Source organism: Cnephaeus nilssonii, assembly GCF_951640355.1.
Source record: "Cnephaeus nilssonii genome assembly, chromosome: 2".
Lineage (NCBI taxonomy): Eukaryota > Metazoa > Chordata > Mammalia > Chiroptera > Vespertilionidae > Cnephaeus > Cnephaeus nilssonii.
Window position 1 is genome coordinate 114,285,758 of NC_137073.1, and position 17,615 is coordinate 114,303,372.

The 17,615-nt window shown below is 43.4% G+C and overlaps 1 protein-coding gene across 1 annotated transcript in view; it reads left to right on the top strand.

The window, feature by feature from the left end:
* MTREX (Mtr4 exosome RNA helicase) overlaps nt 1-17,615 on the top strand; it is a 49,680-nt gene that overhangs the window by 20,780 nt on the left and 11,285 nt on the right. The window contains exons 14-22 of the mRNA XM_079785305.1: nt 949-1,050; nt 1,845-1,970; nt 3,603-3,753; nt 6,487-6,659; nt 7,220-7,288; nt 8,200-8,328; nt 12,642-12,752; nt 13,832-14,020; nt 16,530-16,693. Coding sequence (XP_079641431.1) covers nt 949-1,050; nt 1,845-1,970; nt 3,603-3,753; nt 6,487-6,659; nt 7,220-7,288; nt 8,200-8,328; nt 12,642-12,752; nt 13,832-14,020; nt 16,530-16,693 — 1,214 coding nt within the window. The remainder of the gene's footprint in view (nt 1-948; nt 1,051-1,844; nt 1,971-3,602; nt 3,754-6,486; nt 6,660-7,219; nt 7,289-8,199; nt 8,329-12,641; nt 12,753-13,831; nt 14,021-16,529; nt 16,694-17,615) is intronic.

Genomic DNA, 17,615 nt, shown 5'->3' on the forward strand with positions numbered 1-17,615 from the left:
TGTAAAAGCAAAGTGGCAGGTGTGAGGTTTCAAAACGTGGGAGGGGTACATGCACTTCATAAATTTTGGGTTGTAGGTAAAAATCATTTGTATCTCTTCTTATTTTTAGTAAGAAATGCTAACACGATTGGTACAGTGTGGCATTTTGTAAAAGGTGCTATTGAATTGTCAGACCTGGAGTTGATTCTGTAGGTGAACTCCCTTCTGTATACAAATTTAAAAGACTAGAGAAGATGGGAGAATTGCAGGTGGAGTTACAGATGATGATATTCTGATTTAAATCCAGCAGTCTGATTTAATGTTTAGAATTATGTTGGTGTCTATACCCAGAAATGGGATGTTAAAAATGGAATACAACTTTAAAATGTAGTCATCAGCCTACATATGACTCAAATTGTTTTGTTTAAAAATTAGATTAGAAATTCATCATGAGAATTTCAGCACTATGTAGAATATTTGAAAAAAATTTATTCATCCTAAAGCAGCGGTTGCCAACTGGTGGTTCATGGACCACTGGTGGTCCTTGAGGTCCAAAAGGTTGGCGACCACCATCCTAAAGAACATACAGGAGGTATTTTAAGTGAAGAATTGGTCACTATTTATACCTGGGTCTTGTTCAGGCTCTGGCCCATTTTAAAGTCTCTTTTAAGAAAGCATAAGTGATAGTTGTTGGTTGTAAAGTTCAAATAGAACAATCGTGCATAAAGTAAAAAATGAAAGACCATCATTCCCCTCATGTCCTAGAAATTTCCATGAGCACACATGCAAATAATACATGCTTTATTTTTTAAACAAAAGTGATAGTACTACCCATGTTATTTAATTTTGTCACATGCATAGCTCTTCATTTTTTTAACAGATGAATAGCATTCTGTTGAGTTGATGAAATGAAGTGTTTTTATCTTCTTCCCTCTTGATGAATAATTGTATAATTATTCACTTATTTAGGCGTTATTTGCGACGGAGACTTTTGCTATGGGAATTAACATGCCAGCTAGAACAGTTTTATTTACAAATGCCCGAAAATTTGATGGGAAAGACTTCCGATGGGTAAGTAGAGTGATTCCGATATTGAAATAACTTCTATCGTTGTTTTACATAAGGTGATTTTGGCTCATACAGTCTTTGAGATGTTTAGTTCTAAATACTTATGAACTTGTACCTGAGCTAATACAACAAGTTTATCAAGGTTAAGCTTCAGATCCTTTACATCTCTATCCTTTAGCCAAAAAGCAAACAAACAAAACCTTTCAGTGAAAAAGTTTGGGAGGGATAAGTGGGCAAATGATTTGGGAACGCTTTAAATCATCTTAAACACACAGAATTTTCATTTCCTCAGTTTAAGGTATTTGAAGCACCTAACCCTCTCCACGAGGTTGTTCTTGGTGATGAATGGACTCTACCTAACTCCAAGGACATACACTGTGGAAATAGGAAATAACTGTGCTTCTTTCAAACTAAGGTTTTATACTAACCTCATACACATCAAGACAATTTGTGATTGGATTAGGATTTAATAGTTTGATCATTGTCTGCTTTAGTAGACTGCCGTTTTTCGGAATATCTAACTTAAAGATTTTTTTTTATGCCAGTGAATTAGCTGATATTTCCCTGTAGGTATGGATTTGATCATTTGGAGCTGAAATTTAAATGTTACTCTTAAGTGTTTTTGCAGTTTTGTGTTTTCACTTACACTCCGAAAAGTTCGTGTTTTTAATCGTGGGTTTTGGGGGGTTTTTTGGACTATGTTACTTGTACTTGTGTATTTTATAAGAAAAAAAGAGTAAGAATATGTTTTTACCAGGTTCTCTCCTAAACTTAGAACTTTTGTTATGTCTGTTCAGATTTCCTCTGGTGAATACATTCAGATGTCGGGTCGTGCTGGAAGGAGGGGGATGGATGACAGAGGAATCGTGATTCTTATGGTTGACGAAAAGATGAGCCCAACCATTGGGAAGCAACTGCTTAAGGTAACAGAGCTGAGATTCTGCATTTGCAACAGGAATTTGAGAAAATACTTCAGGAGCCGCTCTGCAATCAGTCTTGTCAGTCCGGGCATCTTCCTAAGGGGATGGATGCAAAACTGCCTGGGCTGGGGAGGTAGCAGGGGGTAAGCGCTTGGAGGGTGTGCTGATCCTCAGTGAGGGTGAAAACACTCACTTTCCCTGCACATTTAAGGTGACCTTGACATCTCCCTCCATGGCAGGAGTTGCTCCTCCCCTACCCGAACAGGAAGTGAGGCCCGTGATGTCAGGGTTTGGGCAGTTACCTGCCTCTACCTTTGCAAGCCCAGGTAGCTGAATACATTAGTTCTACAATCTGCCATCCTGTTTCAGCCTGTTGATAGACTAAATACCCCAAAACTAATTTTAAAACTTTAAGCTTTATTTCAAATTAGCCTGTTCATTTTGCTTTCATAGTATTTGTGTTTTAGATTAAGATGTTTTGTTTTGAAGAGCTTCTCAAGGAAGTTCAACCTGGTTGCTTTCCTTGTGCTCCATATTCTTAAATCCCTAAGATAGGAACCTTACCATCAATTAAAAATATAAAATTAATGGCCAGCTCACTAACTATTTAAAATAAAGGTGAAACAGACGAAGGGGTGGAAAGTGCAGATGGGTAGCTATAGAGTGGTCACAGGGATGGAAAAGACAGTGTAGAGGATACAGTCAGTAATATTGTGATAACTGTATGGGGCCAGGTGAGGACTTGAAATATCAGGGGGACCACTTTTTAACTAAAGTAATGTGATTGTCTAACCACTATGCTGTACACCTGAAACTAATCTAATAAAAGACTAATATGCAAATTGTCCCCTCGGGAGTTTGACCGACTGGGAGTTTGACCGCTCACTATGAAGTGCGCTGAACACCAGGGGGTGGCGAGGAATGAAGGAAGACCCCAGCTGGCAGCCGGGGGAAGGAAGGCCCTGATCGCCGGCCAGGTCTAGGGACCCTACCCATGCACGAATTTTGTGCACCGGGCCTCTAGTATAAAATAATATTGAATGTGAACTGCAATTCAAAACTAAAATTTTAAAACAAAACAAAAAAGCTTCAAAATACGTTAAGACATACACAGGTCAGTATATTATATTTTATTGCTTTTTTAATCCTCGCCTGAGAATATGTTTTTATTGATTTTTTTTGTGAGAGAGAGAGAGAAACACTGATGTGAGAGAAAAACATTGATCGGTTGCCTCCTGTATGCACCCTGACTAAGGATTGAGCCTGCAACCTAGGTATGTGCCCTGTCTGGGAATCGAACCTGCAACCTTTTTGTGTGCGGGACGATGCTCCAACCAACTGAGCTATACCGGGCCAGGGCTCATTAAAAATTTTTTAAAAAATTATATTGTAGAAGAAAAACAACATGAGATTTACCCTCTTCACAACACATTTTTGACTACAGGTACGGTGTTCCACAGCAGGTCTCTAGAGCTTACTCATCTTGCCGGACTGGAACATTTTCCAGGAAAACGTAATACACTTGTGTAGTATTCCTTCACATAGAGTGAAATTATGAAGCAATCTACCAGGTGAAAACGATCGGTGTGAGTTTATTTGAATAACCTAAAGTAGTGACATGTTCACTCCTCCCAGGGCTCAGCCGACCCTCTGAACAGTGCTTTCCATTTAACCTACAACATGGTTCTGAACTTGCTGCGTGTAGAAGAAATCAACCCTGAGTACATGCTGGAAAAGTCCTTCTACCAGTTCCAGCATTACAGAGCCATTCCCGGGGTGGTGGAGAGTAAGTATACCCGCTCACGGCCTCTCGGCTGCACTCCCTCCCGCCTGCTGTGCTGCTGCCCTGGGGTTTCTGGGAGCAGCTCTGGGTCCTGTCCGGCAGTAGGTGAGAGCTGCAGCCAGTCCTCGTCGCCGAGCAGACATTTCAAAGGGAAGGAAGAAAACCCGGTCAGGTCACTTCTCTGTGGCTGATTCAAACTGAGGTCTTAGTTAAGGTCTTAGAAATTAAGGAAGAGGACATAATTATGACCTATCATAACTTGTACCTGGGCTCAGATCGTTTGTTAGGACTTGACCAAGAGTCTGCTACCCATCCTGTGAACTTAAACGTTGCCGCCATTTCTCCATCTGTCTGTCTCCCAAGCCCCATGAGAAGGAAGCACCTGTTTTCCCGGTGGTTCTGACGAGTGGTGCTCCTGTACCCTTGAATCTTCTCAATTGAATTATCCCTGCATTTCCCTCCCTCTGTTTTTAAAGGAGCAAGTCTTGTTATTCTAACATTTTGAAACGAATAAACAAAAGACTAAGTATCCAAAGTATAACAGGCTTTTTAGTGGAGGAAGTAGGAGTTTAAGTGATGAGATGAGAGAGAGAATGGATGAGGGAATTGCAGCCCCTTCCCTGCTGCATGGAGTGATCAGAGGGCAGGTGTGGCCGAGTGGTTGCAGGGGGGCGCTGTGCTGCTGCTGTCACTGCAGAGAGCAGCTGGATGCAGGAGGCTCGCCCGGAACCAGGAAGGTGTGTCTCCTTTGTGCTGTGATGCTGCTGGAGCCTGAGACGTACCACAGTTAGAATAGAGGCTGTCGCCATTCATCTTTATTTTACAAAGACAGTGGGGTTTGTTTTTAATAAGAAACTGGGAAGGCTGGCATACATGAGATGTTTTTCATTGACTGAGTCCACAGTAGATTTCTTAGCTGTAAGAGTAGAACTTCCAGGATTGTATTGTTCATTTACTGAAAAGAAAATGCAGACTTACTCTTAATTTTTTTGTTTGGTTTCATTAATAGATAATGCCTTAGTTAATACAATGGCAAGGGCTGTGGCGTTACATATGGGACTACTTGAACCTTAGTTTGCTCTTTTATGCAATTGAGATACTATCTAGTTCATCTAATTCATGAGAATTCAATGAGATAATTTACATTAAATGCTCAGGAACTACCTGTTTAATTATTGATAATATTGCCATAGATCAGTAAAGCCATTTATACTTGAACTGTTCCAAAATTTGCTCAGTACTGGAGTAGCAGTCCATTTTGCTATCACTCACAAGTCTGTTTTATATTTTACATATAATTTGATAGGAATGCATCTTTGGAAGGACTATGTCCCACCTTCCTCAGAAGGACTATGTCCCATCTTGATTGCACAGTCTTAGCAGTTTATGGCTGTGTCTCCCCTGCTGTCTCCTGAGGCTGAGGCTGAGGCTGTGCTGGGGTGCGGTGTGCGCTATGGGGAAAGCAGCTGCTCTTGCTGCGTCCCTCTGCTCTTTGATTGGGAGTGGGCTATAGCTGTAGTTAGAATCCTAGCTACAAACCACAGGTGACTTACAGTCTCAGACTTCTGACTCATTAGCACAGCCGTGATTTGGAGTGGAGGGTGGGGACAGTGTTTAAGCAGAAATCCATGCATCTATGGGCAGTTGATTTTTCACAAATGCTGCATGGACAACAGGACAGCCATGTGCAAGAGAATGAAGTAGGACCCTTACCTCACACCATACATGACAATTAGCTGAAGTTGATGACAGTCCTAAATATAAGAGCTGAAACCGTAGGACTCTTAGAAGAAAGCATAGGCATGAATCTTAATAACCTTGGATTTGGCAGTTGTTTCCTAGAGAATACACCAAAAAGACAAGCAGCAAAAGAAAATAAATTTTGATTTCATCAAAATTAAAAACTTATACTTCAGTACACACCAACAATAAAATGAAAAGAAAACCCACAGACTGGGAGGAAGTATTTCCAAATCGCATACCTGATAAGGATTGAGTGTGCAGAATACGTAGAGAATTCTTAAAACGCAACAACAAAAAGTGTAATTTTTAAATGGGCAAAGGCTTTGGGTGGACATTTCTCCAAAGAAGATAGTTTCCCACAAAGGTGAAAAGATGCTCTCCATCATTAGTTATTAGGGAAATGCACATTGTAGCCACACAGGTACCACCTCACACTCCTTAGGAGGGGTGTTTTTAAAAAGGTAGTCAACACGATGGGGTGGTTGTATGGGAAATAGTTCAGCACGTCCTCAGCAGATTTAATGGCAGAATTACCATAAGACCCAACAGTTTCACTCCTGGTACATAACCAAAAGAATTGGAAGTAAGTTCAAACAAACTCACGTTTGTCTGCATAAATGTTTATAGCAGCACTGTTTACAGCCAAAAAGTAAAAGTAATCTAAATGTTCATCAGCTGGTAAGAGGATAAATAAAATGGTACACCATGTACTGGAATATTATTCAGCCAAGAAAGGAAGCACTAGTACATGCCACGACACGAATGACATAAGGCTACATATTGTTTGATTTAATAAGTAGGAAATACCCAGAACAGGAAAATCCATTCAGACAGAAAGCAGACAGGAAGGCAGCCGGGGCTGGGGGAAGGGAATGAGGAGTGTTGGCTTGATGGGTGTGGAGTTCCTCTTGGAGTGGATGAACTGGAGGGTGGGGATGGTTGCATACATTGTGGGTGTACAGCTTCTATATTGTACATGTGTTTTATTTACAGAGGTAAGGAACTCAGAAGAACAATATAATAAAATAGTAATACCCAATGAAGAAAGTGTGGTCATCTATTACAAGATTAGACAGCAGCTTGCCAAACTGGGTAAAGAAATTGAAGAATATATTCACAAACCAAAGTATTGCTTACCATTTCTACAACCAGGTCGTTTGGTAAAGGTATGTTAATTTTTAAAAAATTTGAAATTTTTGAATATTTTAACATTGGATGATTTTTGAATAGCTATTCTATTTCTTTATATTGATAAAATGCTTTCTGCTCAGCAGTTGATCTGTAGTAATTATATGGTTTTATTGGTTTCACGTGGCTCTGCTTAAGGGGGAGTCATTAATCAGATTTTATTTTAGAGGATATAAATTGAGGTAGACAGTGTTCCAGTTATAAAATCTAAAAATAAAGGCAGTTTTATGTAGGATGAATTCATTAGTTATAAAATAGGAATGACTTTAGATGTTCTCAGAACAAATACACTATGTTATCATTTTTTGACATTTTGCCAATTGAGAGATTCTTGTTATTGGTGTTGCAGAGGTCTATGAAATTTGGTAGTGATTTTTTTTCTGTAGAGTTAATATCTTTTCCCATAAGTTTAACAGTGATCTCTCAAAAAATACTTCATCAGGAAGACTCAGTTTTATTAGCCTGTAATGTGGGTATGGGTCAAAAATTGCCTTTTGGACACAAATGTCCTTGTTTATGTGCTTTACTTTCTTTTTAGGTAAAGAATGAAGGAGACGATTTTGGCTGGGGAGTAGTTGTGAATTTCTCCAAAAAGTCAAATGTTAAGGTAAACCATTTGTTCTTAAAATAGAATATTATATAAATTGTTAATGAAATGCTTTTTCAGACTTATGAAATTGATCAAAGATGAGAAAGTATCTTAAGAGAAGATGTAATAAATACTGCCATAAGGAAATAATCCTATATAATAAAGAGGGAATATGCTAATTGACCATCACTCTGTCACAAAGATGGCTGCACCCACAGCTGAGGCCAAGTTCCCATAAGAAGCCTTAATGAGCAATCAGCAGGGACCTGAGGCTACGCCCTCCCCTGCCCCCATGAGGCTTGACAGGGGATCTCAGGTCACGCCCCCCACCCGGCAGGGCTTGATGGGACCTCAAGGTGCATTTCCTGTCCTGGTGCTGGGCTAGGGGACCTCAGACCGCACCCCCCGCCTGGTGGGGCTTGACAGGGGACCTTAGGCCATGCCCCCTGCCCGGCAGGGCTTGACATGGGTGGGACTGGCCGGGTCTGGATCTAGTCCAATGGGAAGCAGGGGGCGGCCGGGTCTGGGTCTCACTCGATTTTGAGGTGGATGTGGGTTGGCAGGGACTTGACTCTGGGTCCCGTGGTGAGCCCCAGACTCTGACAGGAGGAAGGTTTTCATATACATTTTACTAATCTTCTTTCATCTCTGACATTTCTATTATAGAAAAAGGGCAAATAGCAATATTAAAATATTTCCTTTAATTCCCTTTCAATGTGCACGAATTTTGTGCACTGAGTCACTAGTTTTTTAAATAATCTTAACTGTTGTGCTTAAAATGGTATGGGTTATTTTCCTAACAACAACAACAAATTTTAATTTCATGATAATTTATATTTCTCCTCTGAGCTCATCAATGCTGAGCGCACCATCCCTGGACCCGTGCGGGCCGGTGTCTAGGAGTTAATGACCTTCTCTGCTCTTTCCAGCCCAACTCTGGTGAGCTAGACCCGCTGTATGTGGTGGAAGTGCTTCTGCGCTGCAGCCGAGAAAGCTTGAAAAACTCCGCCACGGAGGCTGCAAAACCGGCCAAACCCGAGGAGAAGGGGGAGATGCAGGTGTGTGCTCAGCTTTCATCTTGGGGTACAGAGACCTTGTGAATTATTGTAGTCACCAACTTTCCTGAATGTGACTCTAACAAACATGTTGTCAGGGTTTCTAAATGGGAAGTTTTTAAGGTCTGTTAAAACTATCTAAATATCAGTAAAATGAGTAATGAGATTTAAGCTCTTTTATCAAATTATGGCAAGGTTAATTAATAGTGACAAAGTAAAAGATAAAAAGAATTCAAAAATTTAAATTTTCTTATGAAGTTGGATTTTACCTTAGCTACAAAGAAGTCTCGCTGTTATTTTTATGATCAAGTAATGATTCAGTGTTACTTTATCCATGTCACCTACTGCATTCCTGTTGGAGGTGACCCTGCAGGCAGTGTGTTCTTGCAGCTCTGTCATGGGGGCTGGGCCTGCTGCCGGGGTCCCGACCACTGCCACTCCATCCCAGTCGAAGGAGACTCGGGGTCAGGAAATGAAGACCCTAGTAATGTGAGGTCAGACAAGTGATTTCTGCCTTGTTTTCTCTGGGCAGAGAGCTCCCGAATCCTTCCGCATTAGGTAAAAATAGCTGTAAGGGCGTGGAATAGAAGATTAGAGACCATCCTCTTTATAGGTCTTAGAGACCTCTCTCTCTCTAAGGGTATGACAACTGCCTAAGAAGCAAGATACCCTGTAATAGTTGTGATGGAGTCCATCTAACAGTTTCATCACTTGAAGTTTGCATCAAAAGTGTACTATTCCACATTAAAATCAGGTTTTTGTGATGAACTTGGAGCATTTTTACAACAGCTGATTTAAACTATGAAGTCTAACGTCTGGCCTTCCCCAGGCGCGGTTTCTAGTGACTGCTGTTTTCCTGCCGTATGGACTTGCTTTGTTGTTTCTTACGTGTCTTGTAATTTTTCTTTTGCTGAAACTGCACATTTTAAAAATGGCAATAGGTCCCTCTCCCCCCACCCCCCCGAGTTTATTCTTGTTGCCAATTGTTGTAGTTGTTTGTTTGGTAGACTTTCCAAATTAGTTGTATGTTGTGCGTGGCCACTGAGATCTGCTTGGTTAGCTTAGTTGGTCAGCTCATAACTAGAGACTTCCTTACGGCCTGGGATCCGCTAAGGACCAGTCTTTGATGGAGGTTCTGCAGCACCTTGCAGCACACCTGCAAGTCTCAGCCAGCGAGTGGACAGCGCTGCCTGACCTTCCTTCCTGTGTGCAGTCTCGAGGTCAGCCAGCGGTAGAGGCTAGGGCCTTCTCAGTTCTTTCTTGAGCTCGGACGCAGCCAAGTGCATGTGGCCTTCTAGGTGCCCAGGAGTGTGTTGGAAGCGTTCAAATCCCCCTGTGGGCAGTTTACTCACAGCTTTATTTTAAGCCTTTTGTTTACCGTATTGTTTGATCTCATTGTTAATCATTGTCTTGGGAAGCCATGATGTCCAACAGTGGGCTCTTACTATTTTCAACGAAGGCCTCAGCTCGGGGGGCACTGAGTCAGGTCCGATAAGGCAGCCCTGTCAGTGAAGTCTCCGTAACCACCTGCCTGGTGAGGTAATGGCGTCCTCTGGGGATGGAGCTCGGAAGCATTCCAGCTCTGCTCCTGGCTTCCCGGGGCCTGCCAGCCGGTTTTCACTGTGATTGCGGGCTGCTGGTCCCCAAGGCTCCTGGGGAACAGGTGGGGAAATGCCGAAACGCTTCCTTCTGACCAAAAGCCAGCCATTTGTTTTGTTTGTTTGTTTTTTTATTCCCCCCCCGCCATTTGTTTTTGCTGCATGCTCCTTGGATTGTTGTGAGCCTTTGGTTAATTTTCAGCGTTCTGGAGAGAAAATTAGATCAAGGCACTAATTCAGTTTTTTAAAATACAAAATTTAATGAAAAGTACGTTTGTTAAATAAGTTTGTTTTGACTTGATTAAAATTCAGTTGGTTCAAAAAGATCTTACTTGGATAAAGAATTTAGAAACCATTGTGTTTTAGCTAATAGTCTTGATTTGAAGAATTGAAATTTATTTAGAATGTATTGACTTAAAACTTACTGACTTCTGATATTATCTTACTATGTGCTTATCTTAAAATAGATTTATGGCAAACTTACAGTGATTACAAAGGCCTAAGAATAAAAATGCTTTCTACTATTGGTATTCTAACAGTGTCCAATGACTGCCTATGTGATTGTTGGGATTTATATAGACCAGTGCTGCCCCATGAGAAACCTGAGTCTAAGTTACTCCGTAAAGGTTATTAGGGTTAGAAAGTTGAATGAACTGCGCTATGCACGCATTATGATATGTTTTTAAATCACTTCGAGTGTAGAGATTTATAACACTGTGGGAGCTATTCAGTTGGCTTTTGAGAATTTAACTTCTTATTTACAAAACTTCAGTCTTAGGACCTCTCTGTCTGTACTCAAGCAGCATTAGAATTGACAGTTTCTTTCTTCCTTCTGGTTCCAGTTTTCACAGAATAATCTTTATTCTGTTTCAAGGAGATTCTCAAGTCCGTGTGCATACTGAATCCAGCTGCAGGTAGCCCGCGTGAGCTGTTCTCCTGCGTGTGGGTCCGGTGCACCACCTCCGGCTCAGTGCAGAAGAGCTGTTCTCTCTCTCTCTGTCTGCCTGCCTGGGGCTGTAGTGATTGTTTTTCATGTCCCGAGTCTTCTCTCCAGCCAGACGGTCCCTCTGGGTTTGACGAAGCTACAACTGGTGGTTTGAAGGCACCTTTAGCCCACACAATGTCTTTAAAAATTTGACAGTTTGAAAAAAATAATCATAGTAAAGGATTATAATCAAATAATAAAACAAGAATCTACAGGTTCATGCTGAGATAAATAGATGATAAACATAGAAGGAATGATGATGTTAAAAAGTCACCATTAGACAACTACCACAAATAATAATTGACTCAGACAAGAATAATACATGGATACTAAAACTAAGGAGTTAAAAGTTTAACAAGGAATGGGATATTTACAAAATAAAGGATCTCTCCACAATTTCTTAGTAATTATAAAGGGCAAAGTAATAATTTTGCAATAGAGAATGCTAGCAGATACCACTTTAATCAGGTGATCAAAGTTACCATCACCAATAATGTTGACCAATGAATGGAGACCCCCCCCAAAAAAAAAAAAATCACTTCTGCCAAAATGCATAACCTGAAGCTTGTGGTTCCTCATGATTAGACAAACCCAAATAATGGGCATTCTCCAAAATAACATCACATTAAAAATGTCAGTGTCAGTCACAGAAAAACTGAGGAACTATTGCAGGTGAAAGGAGAATAAAGAACTATTACAATTAAATTCACTGCATGATCCTAGATTGGACCCATGGACTAGCTGGGGAGAGGGGAGGTGATATAAAAGACATTGGGAAAGTAGACACATTTTTAATGTGGACGGTAGATTAAATGCCATTGTATCAACATCACATTTCCATCTTTACTCTGTACTCTGTAGAGAGGGATGAAGCAGGTCGGTCACATGTGAAGATTGCTGAGTAAAGGTGTGTGGGAGCTCTTTATCCTGTTCTTGCTGTGAATTTGAAGTACGTGAGACAGATAGATTTTATCCCCATTGCTAAAATGTGGAAACTGAAGCTCAGGTTAGGTGACTTGCTCAAGGCCACACAACGAGCTGCAGACTGGATTCAAACCCAGACACTCTGGACTCGAACCCACGCTTAACCACTCTCATTTGTTCAGTAAAACAATACATTTATTACCAGCAAGCCAGTGACCGTTGTTTGTCACTGATTGTGTGAAGGTAACCATAGGAGACGCATACGAATTTGGACCTCAGTTCAGAGGCCTCTGAACGGAAAGGAAGCAGAATGGTGCGGGAGGGGGTTCCTGCCTGGGGAAAGCCCGGCAGACCGTTAGAGAGGCGACCTTGACGGTACGTCCCGTGGAGCACGGTGCTTTCTCTGTGTGGAGCACTGCTCGCCTTCCTTGCAGCCCACCCAGCGCTTACGTGGCCCTTCCTGGGCCTCTGACCCTGGGGAGGGAGTCTCCCCTCCCTCTGGAGGGCTGTGGGAGTGCGTCAGGGTCAGAGGGCCAGCTAGGAGGAAGCAAAGGTGAAGAGTGTGGGTTCCGTGGTGACGGTCACTTACTTTGTGTGCCATTCATAGGCCTGTTACTTAGAGGTTTGAATTAGTTTTTACTTTTAAAGTACGGTCTCTACTAAGATGAAAGCTTCCACAGTGATCACTTCCACTTATGCCTGTCACACTGTAAAAGCAGCTTCCTGTTAGGGACGTAAACTAAATGTCGGGAATGGTAGAACTTGACAAGGGGTGATTTTAACGGCAACATTGTGTAACTCTGTCGCAGGTTGTTCCAGTCCTGGTGCACCTCCTGTCCGCTATCAGCAGTGTTAGGCTCTACATCCCCAAAGACCTTCGGCCCCTGGACAACAGGCAGAGTGTCCTAAAGTCAATACAGGTACACACGGACCTTACACACTACACGTCAGTTTCATGCACATCCGCTGAGGCTCCCTCGTGAGGCAGCCGGCACGCTTCCTTTCAGAAAGGCTGTGAGCAGCACCAGCGGAGGCGGCTCCTGGTCTCAGAGGCGGCAGCAGAGCCCGCCCCCATCCTCCCTCGGAACCTGCTCCGTGAGCCACTGGAGGGCAGGGGGGCAGGTGCTGGGCAGGACTTAGCCATTTTCAGTGTGGTCAACAAACGGGTGAAATCATTTTATTCTCAACAGAAAATTAGAACTTGTAGAAAACTTTATTTTCTACTAAAAAAGGAACTTTGTTATTTAGTCAGTAAACATTTAAATTAGCATCTGCTCATGGGAGATTATATACTAGAATCTGAGACAACAAAGATAAAGGAACAGGCTACTTTCACGAGACATTTTTAAGCTGTGTGTCTGTATGTATCCATCTATTGATGGTTGGTTTATCTTAATTCCTACCTGGCCAAATCCTGTCTCATCTTTGAAGTCTGAGACCCTGAAGTCCCCCAGGGGGCGCTGGTCTGCTGTGAACCATCCCTTCTCTGAACTCCCATGCTTATCACGTTCACAGTTCAATCATGTAAAAAAAATTAGCAAGAGGGATCTGGACCCTTTTAAAATGTACATCTTTTGACTCAGTTGTGCCCTCCCTAGGTATCAACCCCAAGGAATTAATCAGGAAATTGAAAACAGTTTATACACTTAAGAGATGTTTAGTACACGATGGTTTATGATGGCAAGTTGTTTTCACAACCCAAATGTCAGAGAATGGTTTACCAGCGAGCTGTGCCACATCCAGACGTTGAACTCTATGTGCTAGATTACTAGTCGAGGACAGTGCGCCCCTGGATCAGCAAGTGCTCACAAGGAGTTTCCGGAACCAAAGGCCGTGGGGAAATGCACTCACATATGTGTGATTTGGAAATGCCACCCTGTATATATGTAGCAGCCTTTTTATGTTTGCACATAGAAAAGCATAAAAGAAAATACTGATTTGTTTTAATCCTAACTAATTTTGTCTATAAATAAAAATTAATTTTAAATGTTTGTTTCAGGAAGTTCAGAAACGGTTTCCGGATGGTGTTCCCTTATTGGACCCTATCGATGACATGGGCATTCAAGACCAGGGCCTGAAGAAGGTCATCCAGAAAGTGGAGGCGTTCGAGCACCGCATGTACTCGCATCCACTTCACAACGACCCGAACTTGGAGACCGTGTATACGCTCTGTGAAAAGAAAGCACAGGTATGAAGACACTGATGTGAGTCCTAGAATTCTATGTATTTCATGAAGTCAATGAGGATGTGTTTTTCATTTTCTTCGATGGGTTTCATCAGCTATAATGAAACTCTTCTAAGTAAAGTTACGGACTCTTAGTAAGGCAAGATGAAGATCATTTCATTATAGTTTGGCATTTGATGGGGCGTTTTCTTTGTAGTTTTTTTGTTGTTGTGTTGTTGTTTTTTGTTAATCCTCACCAGAGGATATTTTTCCATTGATTTTTAGAGAGAGTGGAAGGGAGAGGTAGAGACAGAGAGAGAGAGAGAGAAACATCGATGTGAGAGAGACATATCGATTGGTTGCTTCCCACATCAGCCCTGACCAGGGCTGGGGATAGAGCCTGCAACCGAGGTACGTGCCCTTGAACGGAATTGAACCTGGGACCCTTCAGTTTGCAGGCCAACGCTCTATCCACTGAACCAAACCACCTAGGGCGATGTTCACCTTTTTAAAGCTCACAGTGCAGTGGTTTTTAGTATATTCACAGCTATCTGCAGCCATAACTACTGTCTGGTTTCAGAATATTTTCATCACCCCAAAAAAGAAACCTCGTACCAATTATCAGTCACTCCCCACTCCCCCCTCCAGTCCTGCAGCCACACATCTGCTCTCTGCCTCCACGCCGGGCCCGTGCTGCAGGTTTCATCTCAGAAAGTCATACAGAGTGTGGCCTGTGTGTTGGCCTCTTCCACTTGGCGTGTGTCTGCAGGGTTCACCGTGTTGCCGCATGGATCTGTGCTTTCCCGCTGCGCACATGTGCTGCCCGGCTAGGGCTTGGCTCCATGGCTTGTTGGACCGGAGCGTGTTTATCCAGTCGTCGGGATGGGCAGGGGGGTTTCTGCCCTTGGGCTACCAGGAATAACGATGCTGTGAACATTTGTGTCCAAGTTTTTGTGCGGATATGTGTTTTCATTTCTCTTGGGTGGCATTGGGTGGAATTGCTGGGTCATATAGTAACTCTAGGTTTAACTTTTTGAGAAAACTGCCAAACTTTTCCAAAGTGGCTACACTACTTTACATCCCACCTACAATTTATGAGAATTCCAATTTTTCACATCCTTTCCAACACTTGTCTGTGTTTTTATTGAAGCCATCCTAGTGGTGTGTAGCTGTAGTAGTTCAGCTTTTCATGGTAATCAGCTGAAATCTCTAAGCAGAAAAGGTGGTCTTATGGCCATTCTGAGTAATGAACTCAGAAAAAGCTTTTGGAAGTGAACACATCCCTCTCCACTGTCCACCCCTCTGCACCTGGAATCTTTTGTCCAATCAAACGTCACTTCCTCCTTAATGCTTTTAACGCGTCTTCGTAAGGCCTGCATTTAATAATAGTTACCTACCGCGTATGACTCTATGAGAATAACAACGTACACTGTAAAGGGCACATCGTTAGTTGTGAATAAATTGACCACCATCCTTGCCTTCAGAGTAGCTACTCCTCAATTGAAGCTCAATATAAAGTCACAAAATTCAGCTTCCCAGTCCCCAGCCTGTCTTCGCGTCAGTGCTCTGAGCACCGAGCCTCTGGGTCAGGATTCTGTGTTTCGGTCATACCCTTGTCCCAGCGGAGGCGTTTGTAACAGTTACCGAGAAGCTGAGCTTTAAAACCCGCCCACTCGCAAGGACGGCCTCCAAGTCCATGCACCTGACGCTTTCATCTCTGTCTGTGGGTGGAGACCTGTTCTCTTTGCGAGAGCCGTTTCCAGGTTTGTGATGTACTTTGAGGACAAAGAGAAGGGACACTTCTTACCCCAAGGGTCGTGAGGAAAATCTAGGTCGTCAAGAGATGAGAGTTGCCCTAGCCGGTTTGGCTCAGTGGATAGACCGTCAGCCTGTGGACTGAAGGGTCCCAGGTTTGATTCCGGTCAAGGGCACCTGCCCAGGTTGCGGGCTCGATCCCCCCGGTGGGGCGTGCAGGAGGCAGCCTATCAATGATTCTCATCATTGATGTTTCCATCTCTCTCTCCCTCTTCCTTCCTCTCTGAGATAAAAAATATCTTTTTAAAAAAGAGAGAGATGAGAGTCACACACCCTGACCTTCCTGTCCCTGTTCTCTCCGCTCCCCCTGCTTCCTGGGGACGAGGGGCTGGAGCTGTGGGACTCGCTGCCTTAGGAGCGAGCGAGCGAGCGTGTGAATGAGCCCGGGGTTCACGCGGCCCGGCTGCCTCCTGAGGCTTCCCCCCCGCCAGTGGCTGCGCAGCTCCTCCCCTCGAGGGGCCAGCCCTTCCTCTCCCGCCGCCCCCGGGGCTGTGAGCCCCACACCTCCCTGCTCGGCTCCCACTTGCAGTGGACGTTGGTGTTTTCCATAGTTTCACATCTTCCCCGGTCTTCCTCTAGCGTCAGGTCCAGGAACGCAGCTTAAACTCTCTGCGTCCCTCCTGCCCGTTAGCGCTGACGGGAGTATTTTGTGTCCTGAGTAAGTCTCACGTTACTTCGCTCACTTAACCGAGCTTCCTTTATACTCTGGATGCCTTAGATCGCAATAGATATTAAATCTGCAAAGCGAGAACTCAAGAAAGCAAGAACAGTCCTGCAGATGGATGAACTCAAATGCCGCAAACGCGTGTTAAGGCGCCTGGGATTCGCCACTTCTTCGGATGTCATAGAGATGAAGGGACGCGTGGCCTGTGAGATCAGCAGGTGAGGCTGGCCCAGGGCTGCTCATCGGGCGGGAGAGCTGCCTGAGCGCCGGCTCTTACAGCGCCTTTCACGTGACGTGCAGAGCTGGCCACGACACGGGGTGTGGAAGAGGAAAACGCGTGAATCTCTTGGATTCCATGAATTGACATGAACACCACTGGCATTTTGATGTATTTCCTTTTTATTTATTTTAATGCACATGGGATTTTTACGTAATTGAAATCTTATTTCATGCACAATTTTGTATCCTTTTTATTTTTTATTTACCTATTTTTCATTTTTTTATTTTTTGTTAATCCTCACTCGAGGATCCTCTTCCTTTTAGTTTTAGGGAGAGTGGAAGAGAGAGGGAACGGCAGAGAGAAACATCGTGGGAGAGAAACACAGCGGTTGGCTAAGTGTCCTTTTTACAAGATGGGCCTTTGGCCCCAGCCGTGCCCAGTGTTAGAGAAACGGCTGGCACACCGGAGGGTCAGGGTTTGACTCCGGTCAAGGACGTGGACCTCAGTTGCAGGCTCGATCCCCGGCCTGGTCAGGGCACATGGTAGGCAGCCAATCAGTGTGTCTCTCACATCGATGTTTCTCTCTCCCCTCCCCCCCCTCTTCCACTCTTTCTAAAAATCAGTGGAAAAGATATCCTCTGGTGAGGATGAACAAAAAAAACCAAAAATAATGAACATTTTCCACCTTGAAACTTAGTCTAATAACTGTCACTTTTCTGTACGCACAGGAGATTCTGTTCAAGTCTTGGGCTGCAGGAGGGGATTGCAGCGTAGCATATTGTAGGCACGGCTTACAAATGGCCGTCAAAAACACCACCAGCAAACAAAACAATAAAAGAACAAACGGCCGTAAAGTAAAGGTTGAAACCACAGCAGTCCTGTCTCTGCCGGGGGCGTTGCCATCAGCCTGAGGTAGATGG